This window comes from Myiozetetes cayanensis, unplaced genomic scaffold (assembly GCF_022539395.1).
Source record: "Myiozetetes cayanensis isolate MyiCay16 unplaced genomic scaffold, myiCay2020 scf26, whole genome shotgun sequence".
NCBI lineage: Eukaryota > Metazoa > Chordata > Aves > Passeriformes > Tyrannidae > Myiozetetes > Myiozetetes cayanensis.
This window is the reverse complement of record NW_026087477.1, coordinates 5,049,224-5,074,195: the sequence shown is the minus strand read 5'-3', so window position 1 is coordinate 5,074,195 and position 24,972 is coordinate 5,049,224. Positions and strand designations below refer to the sequence as shown.

Sequence of the window (24,972 nt, the reverse complement as noted above, 5' to 3'; positions counted from 1 at the left end):
CACAAACCCCCTAAAATCCCCGCGGGGAGCTGGGGAGGGGTGAGGAGCCGAGCCGGGGGTTATTTAAGGCAAAAAGGGGAGAAAAGGGAAAATCCTGAGGGGTTGTAGGGCCCCCTGGAGCCCTGGGGGTTGAACGAAGCTTTGCTTTTCTTTCTTTCTCTTCCTTTTAATTAATTATATTTTTTTAAAATGATGATCGAGTCAAAAGCCACCCCAAAATCTCGCTGTGGTGTCTGCCCCCCCCCGCTTCCCCCACGGTGTTCCACGTGGATTACCGTGGGAACACGCGGGTTTTAGGGACGGGTTCCCTCTGGAGCGGCGCGGTGGGAAGGGGGGGGTCGTTGTGGTTGTGTCCCCGTGTCCCCCCCAGCCCGGGGCGGGCCCGGAGCCGGTGGCTCCGGAGGGATTGTCCTGTCCTTGCCAGGCTGGCTCCCAGCCCACCGGTGACCTTGGGCTCCGTGTCCCCTTCCCAGCGTGGGGCAGGGGGGGCTGGGAATGCGGTGGGAATCTCGGGGATATTGGGGGACACAGGGGTGATGGGGGCGCTGGGGACACGTGGCGGGGCCGGGGTGGTGACACGGGTGGGTTTGAGGGCGGGGAGGTGACACAGAGGGTGACGTGAGGAGGGGAGGGGCGGGGGGGCATCTTAGGGGGTGACACGTGGTGAGGGGTGACACGGGTGGGTCTGGGGGTGCGGGGAGGTACCTGAGGGGGTGACGTGGGTTGGAGGTGGCACGGGTGGGGCTGGGGATAACAGGGGGTGACACACAGGTAGGGTGACCCAGAGGGGCTGGGGAGATGCCCCGTGGGGTGACACGAGTGGGTTTGGGGACCTGGGGGTGGGGACACGTGTGAAGGGTGACCCCGAGGGAGCCGGGAATGGTCCCGTGGGGTGACACGAGTGGCTTTCGGGGAGCACGGGGGTACCCCCTGGGGGACACGCAGGTATGGTGACCCAGAGGGGTCTGGGGGGAGCCCAGTGGGGACACGAGAGGGTCTGGGGTCACTCGGGGGGTGTGACCCTCCTCGGGGGTGACCCTCCTCAGTCCCCCCCACCCCGTGACACACGTGGGTCTGAGGTCTCTCAGGTGTGTATAGGTGACCCTCCTCGAGGGAGTCTTCCCGCAGTCCCCCACACCCCGTGACACGCGTGGGTCTGGGGTCTCTCTGGGGTGTGTGTGACAGTCCCCGTGGGGGGGGGTTCCCCTCACTCCCCCCACCCAGTGATACGCGTGGGTCTGGGGTCTCTCAGGTGTGTGCATGACACTCCCCGAGAGGGGGGCTTCTCCGCACTCCCCCCCGTGACACGCGTGGGTCTGGGGTCTCTCAGCCTGTGCGTGACACTCCCCGCGGCGTGGGTGTCTCCCCGCACTCCCCCCCCCACACCCCGTGACACGCGTGGGGTGCCACTCTCTGTTGGGTGGGCTTGGGGGCGCGGACCACCCCACTCCCCGCGTGTGCGTGTGTGTTGGGGGCTGTCCCTCCGCTGTCCCTTCCCCGCGTCCCCCTGCACCCCCTGTCCTCGCTGCGCCCCCCCCGGCCGCGGAGTGGCTGCGCCCCTGCGTGTGACGGGGAGAGGGGGGTGGCGGCTGGGGGGAGGGGGGCGGCGCGCGCCCTTTAAGAGCGGGCGGCCCTGGCCGGAGCAGGAAGGAGCCGCATACGGGGCCTCGGCGAGCAGCTTCCCGCGGGGCGGCCAGAGCCTGCTCCGCCCGCCCGCCCCTCCGCACGGCCCGGCCCGCCCGCCTCGGCACGGCGCGGCCCCGGCTCCGCTCCACCGACCGCTTCGGCCCCCGCCCGGTACGGAATTGGGGAGGAGGGGGAAGCGTCGGGCATGGGGGAAGGGGGACGGGGGAAGGGGGGTGTGGGGGGTCAGGCCTCAACACCCTCAGCGTGGGGAGGGGCCGTTGGGTCCGTTGCGGGGGTGGGCGGTTGTTGCCCTCTCACACACCCTCGCTTTAACTCCACCCCCGCCCGGGATACGTTGGACTTGGCCGGGCTGGGGGTCGCGGAGGGGGCGAGGGGGGTGGAGGGGGAAGGGTTCGGCGCGGGGCGGGTGTGTGGTGGTGGTGGTGGTGGTGGAGGGGTTTGTTGGCGCGGGGCTTGCCGGGAGTTGTAGTCCCTTCGCGGGGTCCCCGCCGCAGGTGCGGGCGCACCGCGCGGGGCGCGCGGACTTCGCTTCCCGGCGGCCCCCGCGCGGCGGCGGCGGGGGGAGAGCGAGAGGCGTTGTTGACGGGCAGCGGGCGGGGCCAATCGGGGCGCGCCCTCCTGCCTCCCGCCCCGCCCCCGCCGCCCGCCCGGCCCAATGGCGGGCGCCGCGCGGGGCGGCCAGGGGACGGGCGCGGCGGGGCTCGCGCGGGGCCCCCACCCCCTCGCCCTCAGCGCGACCCCCGCCCGCACCGCCACCCCCGGCATCCCCCCAGCCCGCAGCGCGACTCCCGCGGCGCCACCGACGCTGCTTCGCTACGCTCTTCTTCCTCCCTTCCCACCCCCCCTCCTTCTCCGCCCTGCACGGCGCCCCCGCCCCCTGCCTCCCCGGCCTCCATTGCGGCGCTCGCCCGGGAAGGGTGGGGTCAGTGGCGCCCGGCCAAGGCTCCCTGTGGGCCCCGCGGGGCGGCCCGGGCCGGCGCGGGGGGAAGGCCGGTCATGGGTGGGGTCCCCCGGGGCCGCCCCGCGCGGGGGTGTCGGGCAGGGCCCGTCCCCGCGCACCCCCAAGGTCGTTACGGGCCGGGGGGCGCCGGCCCGGCCGGGCCGCCCTCGCTCGCGGCGCGCCCCGGGAGGGGGTTGTTTTGACCCCCCTCGCCCGTTCCCTTATCTCCCCCCGGCCGGCTGCGGGCAGGGGGGGCCGCGGCGATAATCCCCCCGCGGGGCCGGGGCGCTGCTGCCCGGAGGAGCCCGGCGGGATAAGCCTCTCCCCACCGCGGGACTGCGCAGCGGCCGGGCCGGGAGAGCTCGGCCAGAGGGGCTGCAGCCCCCGCTCCGGCCCAAACACCCCCCCTGCTCGCCCGGGGAGCTGCCGCTGCCTTCTCCTCGTCGGCCCACCCTCCGGGGGTCTGGAGTTGGAGGTGGTGGGGCGGTTCAGGTACCCCCGAAGTGCAGTGCTGAGCCCCCCGTGAGAGAGCCCAAAGGTCCCTGGCCTCTTCCCCCGGGATTGCTGCGCTGGGAGGCTGGAGGCAGGGACAAAGTCACGGGCAGATCGCTGGGAACGTGGGCTGCAAGCTGGGCACTGCCAGGGGAAGGGCTTCCTTGGCTCTGCTGCTCCAGAAGTGTGGGAAAAAGTTGGTTGGTGAAGCTGTGTTCAGGTGGGATCTCAGGGAAAGGTGCTTCCCCCAGAGGGTGGTGGGCACTGCCCAGGGCAGTGGGCATGGCCCCAAGGCTGCCAGAGCTCCAGTAGGGTTTGGATGATCCTCTGAGGGACAGGGTGGCATTGTTGGGGTGTCCTGGGCAGGGCCAGGAGTTGGACTGGATGATCCTTGTGGATCTCTCTCAGCTCCACGGTTCTCTGGGAAGCCCTGCGTGCAGAGCAGGGCTCCGGCACCTCAACCAGGACGTGTAAATCCCGGCGTTCCCGTGTCGAAAGCAACAGTTCCTGTTGTACAACCACAGCCGACGTGACTGCCTGGCCCCCAGCCTGGCTCTCCCTGTTCCCAGCTCCTGGAGACCCTTAGTTTGCAGGGCAGGAGGAGGTTGGGCAGCCAAAGTTTCTCTGGGCTCAAGGACTCTTGGTAAGAGTTTGCTGCCGGTCCGAGTTCAAGATCAACCCTGTGTCCCCAGGGCTGTTAATTGTCCTGGCTATCGAAGCCATAACTTATATAATAAGTATTTTATGGACATGGGTAGAGAAAGGCTCTGCCTGGAAGAATTTACAACCTAATGAGGGTTGAAGTTGTGCTCGGCGTAGCAACGGAGCTAAAAGGTCATCCCGGCGCTTTCTGAAAGTGTTTGGGTTGGTTCTTGTTGGTGTTTTTCAAGGAATCGTTTCATTTCTCAAGGTTTCTGCCGGGCCTGGATGGAACTTGTCGTATGTGGGCACTTGTGGAAGCTGAGCAGGAAGAGACCGGGCTGGTTTTAATTCGGGTGGTTTGCTGGAGTTGTTGGATTTAAACTACTTTAAAAAAAAAAAATATAAAAAAAATAAAAGAGACTGAGAGAAACTGAGCAGTTTATTAGAGAGGAGCCATTCTTGTTTAATATTCATTCTGGCCCCTGTTTAGGCTTGTTCTGGTGAAAGAGGGAGTGAAGAGGCGCAACCCAAACACGGGTGAGAGATGGTGGGATTTTTCCACCAAGCCTTAATTGCATTAGTAACTCCAGGGAGGGTTTTGCAAGGCAGGAGCTCTTAATAAATTTGGTGGTGAATGAAAGTAAGTTCTTCGCTTTCTGCTGCTCTGCAACTCTTCCTGTCCCTATTTTTTTTTTTTTTTTTTTTTTTAATTATTAATGGGTTTTCACTCGTGTTTCGTCTCAGAGGGTCTGGTGCTGAACTTCAGCTGTGCCGTGGGTTTTGTGAGGAGCTCCTGCTCCCTGGAGCTGCTGGGTGGAATTCGTTTGGCCCAGCAAAGGAACTCTGGGTTCCCTCCGTGTGGGGCGACTTCTGGAAGCAGAATTAAAAATTCCACTTGTTCTCCCGGCGTGGGAATCTGGATGTGGGACGCAAATCAGGGGGAAATTTATGCTCCCATCGAGGCGCTGGGATGGTTTTGGGTGCTCTTGTCTTCTCTGAGACCTTCTTTGGGCATCAAGTCCTGCCCAAGTGCTGAGTTTGAGCTGCAGAATCAAGTCCCACGCAGGTGTCCCACCTAAAAACTGAGGGGTGGCCTGTGAAACTCCCGGTCTGCCTTCGAGATGCAGCTGAAACACTTGAGAACTGTGGTTTAATCTTGATTAAAACTGACACTCGAGGTTTTTTTCCCCCGTCTCAGGATGCTGAGTTTATTGGAAAAGGAGACTTGTGTGGTGAACAATTAGAGCCCGGCTCGTTATCTTGCCTAGTCCAGGCAATAAACAGTTGCTTTAGCTACGCTCCCGACCAGCCTTAACCTCAAATTCGAGCAGAGCAGGCTGTAATTAAAAACCTTGAGAGGAGCAGAACTCAGGGAAAGGGAGAAAGACAGGCGGTCTCTGGGATGAAGGGGAACATTTATCCCCTTTGATCCGAACGGGCGCTCGTTTTCGGTGCCGCCTCCGGTGCGTCCGTCCCGATCCCTGTGCCCGGAGCATCCCGGAGGAGCTCTGGGAGGACGGAGGAGCTCTGGGAGGACGTCAGCGGGAGTAAACGAGGTCAGACGAGCGCTGGGATCCTCTGCGAGTATCCAGGGACAATTGTTTCCCTCCCAGCTCCCTGCCCGTATCGCCTTCCCTGCGCGCAGTTTCAGTTTCCGTGTCATCGCCGGCTCCGGTGGCAGAGTCCGGGCGGCGGCAGAAGCACCTCAGAGCACGGTGGGGGCTCCTTCCCCTGCACACACACAAAAGATTTGGGAATCTTTCCCGCTGCAGGTGGGAGGGAACTGACCGGGCGTCCTTAATGTGACAAGGTGCGAGAAACTGGAACCGGGCTGGAGCTGCCCCGCGGGCGCAGGTGGGAGCCAAGGCCGCGTTGGTGAGATGAGCCGCAGATCCCTTGGCAATCAGCGGCTTCCCAGCGCCCATCCCTGAAAAAAAAAACAACCAGTGCGTGGCTGGAGGGGCGGGAGCGTGACCTCCTCCCAACCGCCGGGCTCCTCACGGATCCGTGGCCTCGCGGGGCGCCCGGGCAGCGACTGCCGGCACCTTCGGGATCGTTTTCCTCCCGTTTTTCCACCACGTGAGACCCTCTCCCTGCCGTGGGAAGGGCTGCTGCTGGCATTTTCCACGGCAGAGGATGCTCCCAGGCGTCCCAGCGCCGCGTTTTAACTCCCTCCTGCCCGCTCTTAACCCCACCCGTGCGCCCGTTTCCTTCCTGCTTCGTGCGCCTCCTTATTTCCCACCGGCAAACTGGAAACCAGTAAGTTGATGTCCTGGTGTTGGGGTTTTTAGTGGTTTGTTGTTTTTTGGTTTTTTTTTGGTGTTGTTGGCCTGGCACGGAGCTGGGAAGGTGCTGGAGGTGGGCTTGTAGCTACAGGTTGTTGCTCTCCAGTTCCTGGGAGCCTCCTGCCCGGACAGGCAGAGCACATGCGGTCCGGGATCGGCGTTCCCTCCTCCTTCCATCCCCCTGCTCCGAGGAGGGAAGAGGAAGGAGGGAGAGCATTGCAGGGGATGAAGCTCCGGGGATTCGCTGTCACACGGAGTCGGGAATGTCGGGAAGAGCTGCCTGTTAATCCACAAACTGGGAATTACATAAGGGGCTGCCCTGCCCGGTGCGCTCCGCTCCGTCGCTGAACTCCACTCTTATTTCTTATTCCTTATTCATATTCCTTCTTTTTCCCCCTCCTTCCCGGTGTGGAAAAGAACAAGCGGTGTGAGAGGTGTCATTTGAGGCAATTAGATTAATGCCAGAGCTCCGGAAACGTCAGGAGTGTGGGGGAGGGGAGGGGAGGGGGGACACGGCTGTGGGAGGGAGAGGGGCGGGTGGGTTTGGGGTCGTGCAGGGAGCAGGTCAGGAAAAGGGGGTGGGGGCTGTGGGAATGGGGAGATTTGGGACTTATGGTTCAGTTTGGGGGACCACGGGAAGATGTGACAGGGTAGGGGGAATGTGGGGTGAGGGGGTGGATGGTGTCCAGGGCCAGCGGGAACAGCGGGATTTGAGGAGTTTTTTATGGTTCTCTTGTTTTAGGAGACTGCAAGAAGCTGTGACAGGGGAGAGGGAACATGGGATGAAGGGGCAGATCCTGGCCAGTGAGAATGGGGGAGATTTGAGCGGTTTTTGTGGTTCTCTCAGTTTAGGAGACAGTGAGAACTGTGACAGTGGATCAGCAGTTTATTCCTACATGGATCTCGGGGCCTCCAGGCTCACGGGTTGGAAAAGAAACCTCCTCCAGCCAGGACTCAAGCACAGCTTCACGTTCTGTGGAGCTTTTTCCCCTTTCTCCATATAAATTCTGAGGTTCTGAAGCATTGAGGAGAACTGGGGCTGACTTAGGTGTTGTCTGCAGGATCTCCTGGAAGCTTTGCAGGGGAGAGAACCTGTCAGAGGAGTGTGGGCACACTTGGGCTGGGCTCAAAAGAGTTGTTCCAGCAGCAGAACAAGCAACTTCCAGTCATGTGGAAGGCCAGGATACCCAGCTATCCTGGGACCGTTCTCATGTGGGCTCAGCCTCGGGCTGAGGATTGAGGGAAGCCTGGGAGCGACTCACAGCATCACTGGAGCAGAGATGGGTTTGGAGCAGGGATTGAGGAATTCTCAACCTCCTCAGTGGATTGTGGCCTGCTCTGTCTCAGTGCAGAGAAGCTCCTGGGACCTGTCGGTGCCAGTGCCAGCACAGAGACCTCGTGCCGTGAACCTTCACGTTGAGAAACCCCCAGACAAGGGGGGGGGCTTCCCACACCAAAACACCCACCTGCACGTGCAGGGACACACGTGGACCGTGGGCCTGTGACTCCCCAGGCTCGAAATAAGGCACATTCCTGCCGGATTAAACACGGGCTCTGATGACAAAGGAGAAAATTGGCGAGGAGGTCTCTGGGTGGAGGAACCAGTTCGGGGGCAGCCTTGCAACACGAGAGGAGTCTCTGTCAGCGGGGTGAGGGCTCCCTGCTGCTCCCTGGGGTGGTGGTGGGTCAGGGAAGGTCCATGCTGTGGCTGCCTGGTTTGGATCTGGGGTGTTTGGCCCCGTGGCCGGTGGCTGTCGGGCTCCACGTCCCGCTTTTTGCCAGTGGCGCAAACCCGAGCGTGAGCCGTGCCCTGGAAGGACACCCCATCCCAGTTAGAGACATCCCAGGGAGCTGTGGGGTCACAGAGCGTGATGTTTGGTTGTTCCTCACCTGCTTGGGTTGTGGAAGGGACTCCAGCATCCTCAGGGAGGGAGCTGTGCCGTGGCTCCCTCAGCTTACATGGAAACCACAGACCTTGTCCTGGGAGAGTCTTTCCCCCCTTCCCAGGCCTTTGGGGTGGGTTGGGGTGAGCCCCGTGTGCTGCAGCAGGTGGCTTTCCCTGGCCTCTGTAGCAGCATCCCTAAAAATTCCCTGTAGCATGATGGGGAATCCCAGACCTCCAGGGTAGTCACCATCTCCCTGCTTCACTGTGGTCACACCATCTTTCCTGATGCTGCTGGTGGGATTTGGGAGCCCCATTCCAGTTGCTTGGGTTGCACCAGCGGTCACTGCCACCACCAAGGTGTCCTGGTGAAGTTCTCCTTCCCTCTGAAGGGCTGGAAGCAGGGGCAGCTTGGAATACTGAGCAGATCATAAATGGGATGAGGAGTAATGAATGGATCCCTTGGGAATGCCTTCAACCCCCTCCCATGGTTTGCCTCGGCTTGCAGGGAGAATTCCAGCTGAATTCCCCCCCAAACCTGTCTGTCCAGGAGCTGCTGGGCACTGGGTCACCTTGAGGGAGAGGCTTGGTGTTCCCTCACAGTCCTGACCCTTGGGTGAGACGACACCACGGACCGTGGGTTTGGGTTTTAGATCCTCTGCCAAATATTTGGGCCTTGGGCAGGCTCCTGGGAATGAGCACAGGATGCAGCCGTTCCCGAGCGAGGAAATGGCTGGTTGTGGGGCTGGGAAGAGTTGGGAAGGGTTGGGAAGGGCTGGCCTTGCCCTGTACATCGACCCCTTTGGGCCAGGAGAGCAAAGCCTGGCACTGCTCCTCCCTCTGGGCTGCTGTAACTGTTACTGTTGTTATTACCACTTTATTACTGTGAAGGAAAATAAAGGTGATTGAAGTTCCTGGGATACTTGTTGGGTGCTCAGTTCCAGCTCTCCATCCAGGCTTCAACAGGAAGCAATCCCTCTTCCTTAGCAGGGCTCCCTTGGCAGCAGTTGCAGGATTTGGGATTCTCCTTCCCTGCGCTGCGAGATCCTCGCGTGTCCTGCCCTCGCCAAGTGTCCCTGAGTGTATCAGGGTGGACAGTAAATCACTGTCCTGTCAATAAATGGCTTGTGAAGGGTTTGGTTCTTCTCTTTGCAAGGGCCTGGGATGACAGGACACAGGGAATGGCTTCAGAGTGGAAGAAGGGAAATTTAGATGGAATGTTGGGAAGAAATTCCTCCATTCCTCCATCCCAAGGCCAGGTTGGAGCAACCTGGGATAGCAGGAGGTGTCCCTGCCGGTGTCAGAGGGTGGACCTGGATGATCATTAAGCCCCTTGAGTGGACTCAGTGATTCCAGCAGCAGGGAAATGTTGCTCCGTGGATCTGTGGGGTGTGGGGTTGATTTCCTTCCACTTGAAGCAGCTGCCGGGTGTGAAACAGTCCCAGAACAAGAGCTGACTGACTCGGTGCTGGAGCTTCCCGATTTTCCCATGCTTCCCAGGCACATATTTGCAGGCAGGAGGGAGAGGCAAACCTCCCTGGCAGGTTGGACCTGGCAGGGGCAGGAAAGCCCCGGCTGTTTTGGTTACCTGAGAGCGCCGCGAGTCCGGCGGGTTGGGCTGAACTGTGGGGCGGCTGCTGGAGAGGAGAAGATGCCATCCCACATCCCGGGGCTTCCTCCACCTCACCTTCAGTTTGGGGGCACTGAACCACCACGGAATGGTTGGGTGGGAAGGGATCTTAAAGCCCATCCAGTGCCACCCCCTCTGCCATGGGAACCTTTCACCAGCCCAGGGTGCTCCAACCCGGCCTTGGGCACTTCCAGCGATCCAGGGGTAGCCACAGCTTCTCTGGGAATTCCATCCCAGCCCCTCCCCACCCTCCCAGCCAAGAATTCCTTCCCAATATCCACCTAACCCTGCCCTCTGGCAGTGGGAAGCCATTCCCTGTGTCCTGTCCTTCCATCCCTTGTCCCAGTTCCAGCTCTCCTGGAGCCCCTTCATGCCCTGGAAGGGGCTCTCAGGTCTCCCTGGAGCCTTCCAGCAGCACTCCGGTATCCAAAGGGCTCTGCAAGAAGTGGGATGCTCCAATCTTCTGAAGGACCAGGACAAACCAACCCCCTCAATCTTTGATGCCCCTCTGGAGCCGTGGTTTGGTGTGGGGGGGACACTGAACCCTCCTGATGTGGTCAATCTCATTCCCAAGCCGAGCCTTTGTGTCCCAAATCCACAGCAATTACAGCTGTGGTCGCTTTTCCCTGTTTGGGAGATGGAAGGGCTGGAAAACAGAGCCAGATTGTCCAGAGCAGCCCACAGATAATTTGCAGGATGCTGGCTCTGCTCTGATCTCTTCACTTCAAGAGCTGCATGATCTTGGTCATGTTACCCCAGATGGGATGTCCAGTCAGGATAGGAGAAGCCTGGAATTCACTCTCTGCCAGTGAGGGCTCAGCACCAAAGGGATTCTTCCCATTGCATTACAGAAAATTTAGATTTATTTACATCTACTTATTTAAATCTAAATTTTATTTGATTTATTAAAAAAAAAAAATAAAATCAACATGCTTTTATTTTCTCCTAATTCTCATTTTCTCCTCATTTCCCTGGATTTTTTTTTTTCCCAACAGTGCAGTTTCTTCCTGTCAAAAGGCAGGGTCTTCCTCTCGGGAACATCCACCTGTTCTCCACGTTCCTTGGGGAGAGCAGTGGAATTTTTCCCAGCACCACAGAGTTGGGACAGTGACTTCTCCCGAGCAGGCAAAAACACCCTCCTTCATTTCCTCCTGCCTCCCATCTTCCCACCTTGCTGCTGCTCCGTGCTAGGTGTGTTTCCCGAGGCCTCTGCATAGTTTTGGGTGGATCCTGGGCAGAGGGAAACCTGCCTGGGCTTGTCCTGGGGATGTTGCAGGGCTTGGTGTCAGCAGAGAGGGTGCCTTGTGCTCCCAGTGGCCAAGGAGCTGGTTTATCCAAAGGGATCCAGGCTTTCAGGTGTATCTGGAAGAAGGAGAAGGGGGGACTGGGATGGTCTCTCCTTAAATTGGTGTTGTGTGAGCTGGAATTGGGGTGAGCTGTTTGTAGGGAATAAATAAATGCCTTTTCCTCTGGTGGGTGGGGAGGGAGGGCTGGGATCATGTTTGGAGCTTGGGCAGCAAAGCACTGGCTTTATTTTTCTTCATAAAGCAACATGATTGTAATAATTCTTCCCTGCCTCAGCCATGTGTTTGTCCTCTGAGGAATCCCAGGGGATTTGTGATCTCCTTCCTGGGGCATCTCGAGCCGCAAGAGACCAAATATCCCAGAATCCCAGGATGGTTTGGGTTGGAAGGGACCTTAAACCCCATCCAGTGCCACTCCCTGCCGTGGGCAGGGACACTTTCCAGCAGCCCAGGGTGCTCCAACCTGGCCTTGGACACTTCTAGGGATGGAGCAGCCACAGCTTCTCTGCCCAACCTGTGCCAGGGCCTGCCCACCCTCCCAGGAATTCCTTCCCAATATCCCATCTAAATTTCTTCTCTTTCACTTTGAAGCCATTCCCTGTGTGCTGTCCCTCCATCCCTTGTCCCCAGTCCCTCTCCAGCTCTCCTGGAGCCCCTTCAGGCCCTGCAAGGGGCTCTCAGGTCTCCCTGGATCCTTCTCTTCTCCAGGTGAACCCCCCAGCTCTCCCAGCCTGGCTCCAGAGGGACTCCAACCCTTGGAGCATCTCCATGGCCTCCTCTGGACTCTTCTCCAGCATCTCCAAGTCCTTCTGACATTGGTGCCCCACCTCCATCATCCTCGTAGGCTCAACATCCACGTGCTTTCCACACTGCTAATCCCAGGAAACCTTGTAGGGTTCCCTAAATCCCTTTAGCCTCGTGTTCCTTAGGGAAGGTGATGCTGATTTTCCCTTCCTGCCCCGAGCAGGTGCGAGCTGCTGCTCAAGTTCTCACCTGTCTGCTGGGAGTGGGTGGCACCTCTGCCTCTTGGAAAACCTTTTTGGATCTTTTCTGGATAAGAGCAGGGAGCAAACATCGGCTCTTCCCAGCTCTCGAGGTGGGACTGAGCTCTCCCACCCAATCCCTGCGTTTTTCCAAGCCTGAGCTGCTCTAAATCTTCAAGCAACTCAAATAAGCAAAAGGGGGAGGGGGGGGAGGGGTTTGGGGGAAAAAAAAAACAACTAACCCACTGAGGTTTAGGTGGAAAAGTGGTAATTAAAGAGGTGTTTTGTCAGCACTTCTGGTTGTGATCCCATCTCCAGTGCGGTCGCCTCATTTGAATGTAAATGTCAGAATTCCAGAGCTCCCAGAGGAGAGGGGTTGGGAGGGGAGGAAAGCACAGGCCCGGGGAGTTTTGGTGAGGGCTGCTCCTCTGCAGTCGGGCTGGTGGGTCTGGGAGGAGGAGCAAGTTGATAAGTTTGGGTTGAAGGATGGAAAATTAACGATGCAGGGGTGAGGCCACACCTGGAGGGCTGTGTCCAGTTCTGGGCCCAGCATGGCAAGAAGGACTTTGAGGGGCTGGAGCGTGTCCAGAGGAGGGAATAGAGCTGGAAAAAGGCCTGGAGAACTTCTGAGGGAGATGGGTGGGCTCAGCCTGGAGAAAAGGGGGATTAGGGGGGACCTTCTGGCTCTGCAACTCCCTGACAGGAAGGGGGAGCTGGGGAGGGTCAGGATCTGCTCCCAAGGAGCAACAGGACAAGAGGCAACGGCCTCAAGCTGTGCCAGGGGAGGATCAGGTTGGACATCAGGAGGAATTTCTTCCTGGAAAGGTCGGTCAGGCCTTGGCAGGGACTGCCCAGGGAGGTTTGGAGTCCCCACCCCTGGAGGTGTCCAAGGAGTGAGTGGACGTGGCCCTCAGTGCTCTGGGCTGGGGGACAAGGTGGGAATGGGTCACAGCTTGGACTGGATGATCCTGGAGGTCTTTCCCAACCTCAGTGATCCTGGGATTGTGTTTTAGTGCTGAGGAGCAGCATCAGAGGGCGGTTGGTGCTGGTGGGAAATCAGCAGCTCGGGGAGCTGGAGGACATCCCTTGCTCCCACGGCGTTCAGCATCCAATCCAAATCCGCTTTTCCTGCCTGGAATCGGGGCTGTGCGTGTGTGCTGGACTGACCTGTGGAGCTGGAACAGCCCGAGCTCCCTCGTGTTGGTGTTTGGGAGGCGCAGAGCGGGGCTGGGGCTGCGCGTGGTGTCACGCCAGGTCCGTAAATCACCTTCGTAAATCCCTCGCGGGGCTCCGGGCTCGTCACAAACCCTCTTTTCACACGGGGCCGTATTTTTAAGTTGACGGTTCCCCCATTCCGTTGGATGTGAGGAGGCCATTCCCAACCTTCTCCCAGGCAGCTGCTTTGGGGTGAAATGTGGCATCTCGGAGCCCTGCAGAGCCGCCCGGTCTGGGACAGCGCCGTGGAACTCCTCGGAGCGGGCAGGGAGAGAATGGAGCTGCCTGGGAAATTTAGGTCAGTAGTTGAAGCTCCCCCTTGGTGGCCCATTCAGACCTTTTCCTTGCCAAGGAGGGGACGAGCCGGTGGTTGTGCCAGCGGCTTTTGTCACTTGTCACCTGGCCCTCAGGGCTTTTCCAAGTGGATTTCACCCATCCCGCCCCTGTGGCTCCTGCTGGGAGCAGACAGCGGGTTTAGGGCTTGGGGGGGGTGGAACCATGAGGCAGAAGACCCCAAAAAAGCTCCCAAATCCATAAGGTGGAAAGACTCCATCTCCCATCAGTAATTCCCAGGTTCGGATGATCTGGGACGTTCAGCCCCTTGGAAAGGGAAGGGGGTGGGATTTTAAGGGCTCTGGGTGTGGCTTGGAGCACCCAGGCCCCAAATCCATTCCTGGGGGGCTCAAAACACCCCCCTTTGCCCCCCGACGTCCTCGGCCACCGCAGCCGAGGGACACAAAGGGCGTGTTGTGCGAGGAGAATGAGTGGAGAAATTGGACAACTCTCCAGGCCAGCCCTCGGCAGTCTCATGACCCTGCAGCCGTTCCCACACTGTCCAGCCGATTATCCCGGCCCCCAGGCTGGAGGAGGGGGATGTGTGACCTTCCCTGGATGGCCTGGCTGCTCCCTGGTCCCCCCCAGAGCCGGGATCGGCACCGACGGAGCTTCCTGTGGCTCAAATTGGCTTTTTTGTGGGAGGAAAAATCCTTTGTAAAGCATCTCATGTAGATGGGAAGGGGAGAGGGGAGGGTTTAATGTTATTTTAGGGTGGTGGCTCCGAGCAGGGGGGTTTTGGGGAGCTCTGGGACTGAGGCAGTGGGAGCCTCCCCTGGAAGCTCAGCTCGGGAGGCAGGAGGGGTCCCTCTGATCCCCTGGGGATTCTGGGATGAGGTGACCTCGCCCAAGGTCACACCTGGAGCCTGAATTCAGAGCAATCCTGGACTTGGAAACAGCCTTTCCCTCCCTGCCAGCACCAGGATTTAAAAATCCCTGAAATTAGAGCTTGGAGGTCAAATCCTGTAGCCCAGGAGGAAACTCTGGAGTCCATCCCTTGCTCCAGGTGTCTCAGGAAGCCACCTTTGGTCGTGATGGGCAGTGTTTGTGCCTGCCCTGCACATCCAGCCCAGCTACCCTGGATCCTCCCTCTTCCTTACCCCCATCCCATTCCTGCTGGGAGCAGAACCCCGGGCTGTTGTGGAATATCAAGGGATCTCTTCCTGATCCCTGCTCCTCAGCCTGGGACCTGCCTCCCTCCTGCCTCTTCTTTGTAGCAAACAGGAAGGTGCAGCAAATAAATTTTATTTTTTTGGGATTAAGGAAACTTTTGAAGAAAGAAGTAAATATGGAAAACTACCGAGGAGGACGGAGGGTGGGTGGGGGAAAGCTGGCGTTGTGCAACCCAGTCTCCTGCTCTGTGCTAGAAGCCGGTGCTGGGAGTTGCTTCCTGGATAATGACTCCTGTTTGGATCTGTCCTGACTCATCCATCCCCCCCTGTGGTGTGGGACAGGCCACGTCCTGCTGTGCCTCAGTTTCCCTGAAAACCTAGAAACCAGGGGCTTGGATACTCAAGGCTTCTGTGCCAGGGTGGTTTGGGACCCGACCTGTACGTGGAATTTTTGGCTTCTGGTGAAGGAAGGGAGGGGAAGATGTTGATTTGTGGGCTGCTGCAAGGAGCACGTGGATTTGCTGCTGGAGGTGGAGAGGTGGGAAACGTTATCCCTGATTTTTGACATCAGAGGAGTGGGATCACGGGAGAATTAGGGGCTTGTTCAGGCTGGCAGTGAAGCCACATTTGGCCCCCAGTGAAGGGAATCCCTCTGGGTTTTCCGGTTCTTTGGAGTCGAGTGGATCTGTCAGGGGTGACTTTATTCCTCTTGTCCATGGGGAGGAACAGCTGCTTCTGGTGAAGCCTTTCCGAGATGTGGGTCTTGGTCATCCCAATGCCCTTCCTCTCTCCTGTTCCCGGGAAGGTGCAGCAGGTGGAGGTTCGAGGGTTTCAGGTCATCTCTGCCACCTTGGGGTGGTTGGTGCTCCCCAGAGTGAAGAGCACCTGGGCTCTGTTCCTCCTCCTCCTCCTCCCTCCAGGAGTGAAGGTAAGCACAGGTCCATCCTCACCTGTGGAGGATGAAGCCAGGCAGGGTGGCAGGCTCAGGGACACGGAGAGGGACAGGCACGGCTGGTGCTGCCGGGCGCGTTCCTCGGGGGTTCTCCCGTGGATGTGATGCCTCCAGGCTGTGACTCACTGCCTTCCCCTTCCTCCTCCGCAGCCTTTTGCGTGGAAGATGGCGGGTGGCGTGGACGGCCCCATAGGGATCCCGTTCCCGGATCACAGCAGCGACATCCTCAGCAGCCTGAACGAGCAGCGGAACAACGGGCTGCTGTGCGACGTGGTCATCCTGGTGGAAGGCCAGGAGTTCCCCACCCACCGCTCCGTCCTGGCGGCGTGCAGCCAGTACTTCAAGAAGCTCTTCACCTCAGGGTTAGTGGTGGACCAGCAAAACGTGTATGAGATAGACTTTGTGAGTGCGGACGCCCTGTCGGCGCTGCTGGAGTTCGCCTACACCGCGACCCTCACCGTCAGCACTTCGAACGTCAACGACATCCTCAACGCGGCCACTCTGCTGGAGATCCCGGCCGTCAGGGATGTCTGCACGGATCTCCTGGACAGGAAGATTCTGGCCAAAAATGACCAGATGGATACAGTAGATCAAATTGATCAGAGGAACCATCTCAGAGCAAAAGAGTACCTGGAGTTCTTCCAGAGCAACCCCGTCAACGGCCACCAAGGCAGCTTTCCGTGGACCAACCCAGAGTTGAGAGACCTTCAGAGACTGAACTTCCGAGGCCAAGAGGAGGAGGAGGAGTCCAACTGCAACGGCCTGGACTTCTACTCGCAGGCCACCCCAACCGAAAGACCAAAGGCAAGTGACTGTGACCCTGACAGCAACCCGGCCATGTGGCTGGACCGGGAGGAGGAGGAGCCGGTCACCGGCGGCATGTTCTCGCCTTCCCAGAACGGACATTACAGCAGCCGTGGCTTGGCCACGCCGGGAGAAGAGGAGGGGGGGACCCCCCGGGGGCCTCTGGACCCGCAGGAAGCCGGCGACTCGCCCGGCTTCATCCCCACCGGAGCGGAGACGGAGGACGACGCGCGGGAGGTGGACGACTTGGCCGCCAGCGCCCTCCTGCAGCAGATGATCAACTCGGTGGGGCGGCAGCAGCTCGGGGACGACGACCGCAAGGACGACGACGGGGTCATGGATTATTACTTGAAATACTTCGGCAGTTCGAACGAGGGCGACGTCTACCCGTCCTGGTCCCAGAAGGAGAAGAAGATCAGGGCCAAAGCATTCCAGAAGTGCCCCATCTGCGAGAAGGTGATCCAGGGCGCCGGGAAGCTGCCGCGCCACATCCGCACCCACACCGGGGAGAAGCCCTACGAGTGCAACATCTGCAACGTGCGGTTCACCAGGTATGGGCTGGGGGGCTGCAGGGGGGGCTCTCCCACAAATCCAGCTCTGCCCTTGACTTGGCTCTCCCGCAAAACCAGCTCGGCCCTTTCCCTCTCAGGTGATTTTATCTCTCCTGCTCCACTCATTTCCATCTTAGCACCCAGGCACCAAGGTAGGCAGGCCAGAGCTTTCCAGGGAGATGAGCAGTTTGGGTGTCCCTCTGTCCTGAAGGGCTGAGCTCTGCTGGAAACCCGGCCAGAGCCGGGATTCTGAGGAGGCCAAGGGATGTGGTTGATGGAACAGAGCTGCAGCTCTTCACCTCTGCATGGTGGCCGAGGCCAGAGCCGTTTGGAAGTGGCTCCCTGGGGTGGCTGCAGCGTCGGTGGTTGGGTTGGAAGGAGGTTGCACCTCGTGCTGTCGGTGTCCTTGGCACACCGTGCCCTGAGCTGCCCCTGCTGCAGCTCCCGGGGGCGTTGGCCTGGGCCCTGTTTCTAATCAGGGTTCCTGCTCCTTCCCTGGCCACGGGAACGCCAAAGAAAGGGGATATTGTTTGGATTCCTCCGGTTCGCTCCCGTCCCAGCGTCGCGGCGCCGCCTCCTCTCTCCGGGCTCTGCGGCTGCCGTGGCTGTGCCGGGCTGGAGGTCCCACCCCACTCCCACCCCGCTGTCCCCCCGGCCCTGCCGAGGGCTGCGTGGGCTGCCTGGCCCAGGAGCCTTCCCTGCCTGCTCCCTGCCTGCTCCCTGCCTGCTCCCTGCCTGCTCCCTGCCTGCTCCCTGGCTGCCTGGTCATTCCCAGCTGTGCCAGTGCCCGCTGCTTTGCTGCCAGGACCAGCCCCTCGTGCCCTGGGGTGGTCCCTGGGGCTGCCCCTCGAGGCCGGTGGGGCTGTGCCGCTGGGCAGGAGGCCGTACCCTGCCCCTTCCCCTGGGCAGGGCCGCACCCAGCCCACGTTGGAGAGCTGAGGAATGCAGATAATGGCGGGGGCAGGATGCCAACCCCAACCCTCCCCGCTCCCCCGGCCCTGCCACGCGGCACCTCCCTGCTCCGGGGGCCTGGGGGGCTGATCCCACACCCCCTGCACGGGATCCTGGGGGGGGCCTGGCGTGCTCCTGGGAGCAGCAGGATGTGCAGGTGCCACGGGGTGCCTGGCAGCTGGTGCCACTGGGAGTGGTGGCAAGGGGGAGACGAGGGGAGACATGGGGATTTTTAGTGAGGCAGTGCCACCCCTTCCCTTTTCCATCTCGCCCCCATTCCGTGGGATTTGGATGGGGGACTTACTCCCTGCTGGCACCTGGGAGGGCCTGGCACTGCAGATAGCAGGTTGGGAGCTGTCTCCCAGCCCCTATAAACAAGGTGCTTCCCTAAAACCCCCCCTTCCAGGCAAAACACAGCCTTCCTGCTTCTTCCCACGGCCGGGATTTGGGCATGGAGAGGCCTGGATAGGAACAGGGAGCTGTGCTCGGCCTTGCTGCTCCCTGTCACATGTGCCCTGAGCTTGATGTCCCCTCGGTTTTGTTATCCCTCGGCGTTCCTTCCCCATCCTCATCACCCCACCAGTTCCCCGCATTGCTGGGGAACAAAATCCCTTCCCCATTCCTGGGGAGCCTGGACACGGGTGGGGATAAAGCAGCCCCTGCTCCACCAGGGGGTTCTGGGGCGAGGCAGGAGGACGAGCCGGGGCTGTTGGAGCCGGGTGTTCCCTGCATTCCCACCCGTTCCTGCTCCCTGCTGCTTCCTGGTTCCTGTGCGGTCACAGGGGGAGGAGCAGCAGATAAGGAAGGGAAGGCAGAGAGAAGAGAGAGAGAAAGAGAGAAGGGGGGTTTTATAACACGAAACAATTTGAATTTCCAAAGGCCAGTTTCGCTGTGCTGCTCCATCCCCTCTGGGGCTCCGTCCAGGCCGCCCCTCGGAGGTGGCCACGACCCCAGTTGGGGTTTGGATCCTTTCCCTGCAGGTTTAGGGTTTTGGGGGCCCTGTGGGTGAAGACAGAGGGTGGCCGTGTGGGGTGTGGATCTGTGTGTTCCACATCAGGAGAGGAGAGAAGGATGGGGCTGGAGCAAGGGCAGGGTCAAGCAGGGCCCTTGAGGGGGCGGGAGGGGCTCCTCTCTCCCTCGCCACGTGCTCTGGGCCTGGGTTTTTTCCTCCAGGAAGCAGCAGTGGCTCATGTGGCCCTGCTGGCCCCGGGCCCGGCTGCTGCAACTGCCCTTCCCTGGCCTGGCTGCTCCAACTGCCCTTCCCTGGCCCTGGCAAACTGGGGCTGTGCTGGCCCTGCAGGAGCCAGCTGGACCTGAGATGGGCACTGTGTGACCCCACAGCCCTGCTCAGCCCCCTGTACCCCTGCTCAGCCCTGCACTGGATGATGCTCAGCCCCATAGTGGGTGATGTTCAGCCCTGTACCAGTGTTCAGCTCCATACTGGATGATGCTTGACCCTTACCAGTGCTCAGCCCTTTGTCAGTGCTCCATCCCATACTGGGAGATGCTCAGTCCCATACTGGGAGATGCTCAGTCCCACACCAGGTGATGCCCAGCCCTGTACCAGGGCTCAGCTGTTGCTCCACCCCATACCATGCTGCTGTGCCCACCCCACCACCCCGTGCCATCCCCACCCCACAGGCAGCCACTCAGGCCCCCCAGACCCCCCTGGGCTGACCCCCTTACTCTCCCCTGTCCATCCAGGACCCCCAGGCTGATTTCCCCCCCATCCCCTGACCTCTCTCTGTGTGGGACCCCCCAGGCTGACCCCTGTGCTCTCCTCTGTCCAACCAGCACCCCCAAACTGACCCCTCACGTCCATCCAGCCCCCCCAGAGCCCTGAGCTGACTCCCTCCACTATCCTGTGTCCATCCAGCCTCACCAGACCCACAGACTGATCCCCCATGTCCATCCATCCCCTGCAGCACCCCCAGGCTGATTTCCCATATCCATCCTTCCCTCCAGCACCCCCAAACTGACTCCCCCCTGTCCTCTATCCATCCATCCATCCCCTGCAGCACCCCCAGGTTGACTCCCCCCTCTCCCCTGTCCTGCCATCCTCCTCAGGACCCCTGGGCTGCCTCCCCCCTGTCCCTCCACCTCCTCCAGCACCCCCAAACTGACTCCCCCCTCTCCCCTATCCATCCATCCATCCCCTGCAGCACCCCCAGGCTGACTCCCCTCTATCCCCTGTCCTGCCATTCCTTTTAGGACCCCCAGGCTGATTTCCCACATCCATCCAACCCCCACAGCACCCCCAGACTCCCCCTTCTTCCCTGTCCATCCCTTCCCCTGGGCTGATTCCCCCACTCTCCCTCCTGTCCATCCATCCCCTGCAGCACCCCCAGGCTGACTCCCCCCTCTCCCCTGTCCTGCCATCCTCCTCAGGACCCCTGGGCTGACTCCCCCCTGTCCCTCCACCCTCTCCAGCACCCCCAAACTGACTCCCCTCTCTCCCCTATCCATCCATCCATCCCTGTAGCACCCCCAAACTGACTCTCCCCTCTCCCCTATCCATCCATCCATCCATCCCCTGCATCACCCCCAGGCTGACTCCCCTCTATCCCCTGTCCTGCCATTCCTTTTAGGACCCCCAAGCTGATTTCCCACATCCACCCATCCCCTGCAGGACCCCCAAACTGCCTCCCCCCTGTCCCTCCACCCCTCCAGCACCCCCAGACTGACTCCCCCGTGTCCCCCCCCGGTGTCCCCCGCGCAGGCAGGACAAGCTGAAGGTGCACATGCGGAAGCACACGGGGGAGAAGCCGTACCTGTGCCAGCAGTGCGGGGCCGCCTTCGCCCACAACTACGACTTGAAGAACCACATGCGAGTGCACACCGGGCTGCGGCCCTACCAGTGCGAAAGCTGCTGCAAGACTTTCGTCCGCTCCGACCACTTGCACAGGCACCTTAAAAAAGATGGATGCAACGGGATCCCCTCGCGGAGGGGCCGCAAGCCGCGGGTGAGGGACGGGGCCGGGGCGCTGCCGCCCACCCCGACGGGCGCCGCCGAAGACGGCGGGAGTTTTGCGGCCGGTGGGGAGAGCCAGGAATCCGAGGACACCCCCCCATCCCAAGGGAACGACCAGGAGCAGCAGCACTTTGAGGAGAATTCAAACCATGACGAAGCGCCGGGATTGAATGTAGCAGGAGGAGGAGGGTCGGATGAGGGTAACGCGCAAGGACTCTCCTAAACCAAAAAAACAAACAAACAAAACGCAAAAACAAAAACCAACAAACAGACCCCACACACCCGGAAAAACGAACCAAGTCACAAAAATCTAGTTAGTACTTTTTTCCCTCCGATTTTTCTCTTTAAAAAAAACAAAAAAAACCACAAAAACATGTTTCTCTCCCCCCACCTCCGCCCCCTTCTCTTTTTTTTTTTTTTTTAAGGAAAAAAAAAAAAAGAAAAAAAATGGAAAAAAGAAAAAAATAAAAAAAAAAAAAGATTATATTATATATATATATATTACGTTTCCAACCTTTCCCATCGTAAAAAAAAAAGCAGGGATTCCTCCCCACCCACCCACCCACTCCCCTCCCGGAGGATCCCTCGTAGCCAAGGACCTTTTTCTTGGAAAGGCAAAGGAAAGCACGAGGTGGGGATGGAAAGTGGCTCTGTCGGCATGGAAAAGAGCTTCCATGTAAATCCAAAGCTTTATTTTGTGTCCAAACGTGTGTTTTAAAAAAAAAAAAAAGCTTATTTCAGAGAGAGAGGGAGAGAGAGAGAGAAAGAGATCTATTTAAGACAAAAAAATAAAAAGAAAAAAAATAGATTAAAAAAACAAAAAAGGAGGAGCGGTAGGAGCGGAAGGGCTGTGGTGGCAGGGCGGGATTTGGGATCTGGGGGGGGTGCCAGGGGTGTCCCTGCAGCCCCTGGGAGGAGCTGGGGGAGCTGCATCCCCGGGGGGAATTGGGGTCAGGATTTGGGGTCTGTCCCCCCAGCCCCACCCCCCGGGCGAGGGTCGGTTTGGCAGCGAAGGCTCCGGGTGGGAAACGGCCCAAAATGGCTGGAAATCGCCTAAAAAAAAATCATGTGAGGAGGAGGCAGCAAGTTTGGCAGGGCTGGGGACACCCCGAGGTGGGGACAAGGCAGGGGTGGGGACAGCCAGGGATGGGACACCCAGATTGGGGACACCCACCCTGGGATGGGACACCCAGATTGGGGACACCCAGTATGGGGACATCCATCCCGGGATGGGACACCCAAATTGGGGACACCCACCCTGGGATGGGACACCCAAATTGGGGACACCCATCCCAGGATGGGACACCCAATATGGGGACACCCAAATTGGGGACATCCATCCCAGGATGGGACACCCAATTGGGGACACCCACCCCAGGATGGGACACCCAAATTTGGGACAACCACCCCAGGATGGGACACCCAATATTGGGGACACCCACCCTGGGATGGGGACACCCAATATGGGGACACCCACCCCAGGATGGGACACCCAATATGGGGACACCCATCCCATGGATGGGGACACCCAAACTGGGGACACCCACCCTGAGATGGGGACACCCAAATTGGGGACATCCATCCCGGGGATGGGACACCCAAATTGGGGACATCCATCCCAGGATGGGACACCCAGTATGGGGACACCCATCCAGGGATGGGGACACCCAATATGGGGACACCCAAATTGGGGACATCCACCCCAGGATGGGACACCCAATATGGGGACATCCATCCCAGGATGGGGACACCCAATATGGGGACACCCACCCTGGGATGGGACACCCAAATTGGGGACACCCATCCCGGGATGGAACACCCAAATTGGGGACATCCATCCCAGGATGGGACAGCCAGATTGGGGACATCCACCCTGGGATGGGACACCCAATATGGGGACACCCACCCCAGGATGGGGACACCCAAATTGGGGACATCCACCCCAGGATGGGACACCCAAATTGGGGATACCCATCCAGGGATGGGGACACCCAATATGGGGACACCCAAACTGGGGACACCCACCCTGAGATGGGACACCCAATATGGGGACATCCATCCCAGGATGGGACACCCAGTATGGGGACACCCACCCTGGGATGGAACACCCAGATTGGGGACATCCATCCCAGGATGGGACACCCAATATGGGGACACCCACCCTGCAATGGGACACCCAGTATGGGGACACCCAATATGGGGACACCCAAATTGGTGACACCCACCCCAGGATGGGACACCCAAACTGGGGACACCCACCCTGAGAGGGGATACCCAATATGGGGACACCCAAATTGGGGACACCCACCCTGAGATGGGATACCCAATATGGGGACACCCATCCCAGGATGGGACACCCAATATGGGGACACCCAAATTGGGGACACCCACCCTGGGATGGGACACCCAGTATGGGGACACCCAGATTGGGGACATCCATCCCACCCTGGGACACCCAAATTGGGGACACCCATGGATATGAACACCTGGAGCTGGGGACACCCACCCAAAGCTGGGAACACCCCGGATGGGGTCACCAGCTCCGTGTCCATCCCCGTGTCCATCCCACGTCCCCACATCCATCCCCACCCCGGGAAGTGCCTGAGTCAGCCCCAGCCCCCCCTGCCGGCAGAATTCGGGGCTGGGGGTGCCCAAACCCCCCTTTTTTTTTCCCCTCCCCCAGGTTCATTCCCAACCCCCCAAAAAAAACGCCTCGAAACGGCAAATTCCTTTGGGGAAAAAATAAAAAAAAAAAGGTTATTTTGGTTTCCCTTAAAGGAGACCTTTGGGAAGGGGGGAGGGGAAAGCCTTGGCAACCCCCCAGCCTCATTCCCAAAAATAAATATATATATAGAGAGAGATTTATGGCTGGAGAGGCGGGTCCCGACCCTCGGGAGGAGAGGGGGGGGTGGGAAAAAAAAAAAAAAAAAAGGCACCTTTGAGCTGGTCACCTGTTTTCTAAAAATGCACATTTTTAAATGATATATAAAGAAAAAAAAAAGAGAGATTTTAAAAGCCCTTTTATTTTCGAAGCACTTTTTAGATTCTCTTCCTTTTATTTTAAAGTTCAATTTTTTTGCTGGGGGAGGGGAAGGGGGGGAAGTTTTGGGGTGATTTTTTTTCCTCTTTTTCTTTTTTTTTGATTTTTTTTTTGGTGTTTTTACTTTTGCAAAAGCAAAAAGAGCAGATTTGGAAGAATGTATTTTGGAGAGGGAGTGAGAGAGAGAGAGAGAGAGGGGGAGAGTGTGTTGGGATAGGGTGGGATGAGTGGTTGGGTTTGTGGGGGTGGGGTGGGGGAAAGAGATGGATGTTTATTTAATGCAGAAAAAAAAATAAATAAAAAAAACACAAAAAAGCAATAAAAAAATCCCCCTCAAAAAAAAAAAAAAGGCTAAAAAATAATAATAAATAATTTAAAAAAAAAAAGAAAAAAAAAAACAAAGAAGTCTTAGCACTTTGCGATGGAACGGGTACTTTGAGCTCACTTTATCTTAATTTAAAAAAAAAAAAAAGCAAAATTCAAGATGTTTACAGGTGAAAAAAAAAAACTTAAAAAAAAAAAAGCTTCTACAGAGAAAAAAAAATAATATTAAAAAGAAAAAAAAAAAAAGCCTAAATTTATTTTTGTAAGAAAAACAAAAACAAAAATGTGTGTATATATATATATATATATATATTTAAAAAAAGTAAAAAGAGACAAAAAAAAAATTGAAATATATATATATAGGCAGAATCCAAGTGATAATTCCAGGTGTTGGATGGGAGGAAGGATGCTAATTAGGTTTCTGTGACGTGCCCTGACCCTCGGGAATTTTAAATATTTTAGAGAAAAAAAAAAAAGAAAAAATCAAAAAACATGGAAGCTTGAATTTTAGGCAGGAATCCTAAATCCTGGGGGGTGTGGATTGGCTCCCCACAGCCTTGAGGGAGGGTTGGGGTGGGGTTTTTTTTTAAATAATTTTATTTTTTGATGATTTTTTTTTCTTGTTTAACCAGTGCGGAGCTGTCGGTGTTGGAATGTGGGAATAGGGGGGGGATCCCTGGGGAATTGGATCCCACCTCGGGCAGGGGGAATTGGGATCTGGGAAGAGAATCCCACCGGGAAAGTGTTGGAAGGACCCAGATGCAGGTTGGAATTGTGTTGCTCCCTGTGGGTTTGGATCCTTCCAGTTCTCCCTGGGAGGTAAATTGGGATCTGGGAAGAGAATTCCCACCAGGAAGGTGTTGGGAGGACCCAGATCCGGGTTGGAATTGGGGGGTTGTGATGCTCCCTTTGGA

The 24,972-nt window shown here is 58.4% G+C and overlaps 1 protein-coding gene across 1 annotated transcript; it reads left to right on the top strand.

Annotated features, from left to right (window-relative positions):
* Positions 1 to 1,789: 1,789 nt before the first annotated feature.
* On the top strand, positions 1,790 to 21,086 carry ZBTB7A (zinc finger and BTB domain containing 7A). Its single transcript, XM_050321196.1, has 3 exons — positions 1,790 to 1,797; positions 15,568 to 16,772; positions 20,443 to 21,086. Exons 2-3 carry the CDS (start codon positions 15,583 to 15,585, stop codon positions 20,915 to 20,917), a joined length of 1,665 nt encoding a protein of 554 aa, XP_050177153.1. The 5' UTR covers positions 1,790 to 1,797; positions 15,568 to 15,582; the 3' UTR covers positions 20,918 to 21,086.
* The last annotated feature ends 3,886 nt before the right edge of the window (positions 21,087 to 24,972 follow it).

Excerpts from the sequence above, each read along its gene's own strand:
- ZBTB7A (XM_050321196.1), top strand. The coding sequence starts at position 15,583 with ATGGCGGGTGGCGTGGACGGCCCCATAGGGATCCCGTTCCCGGATCAC. Across the intron at positions 16,773-20,442 it reads TGCAACGTGCGGTTCACCAG|GCAGGACAAGCTGAAGGTGC; the intron begins GTATGGGCTGGG and ends TCCCCCGCGCAG.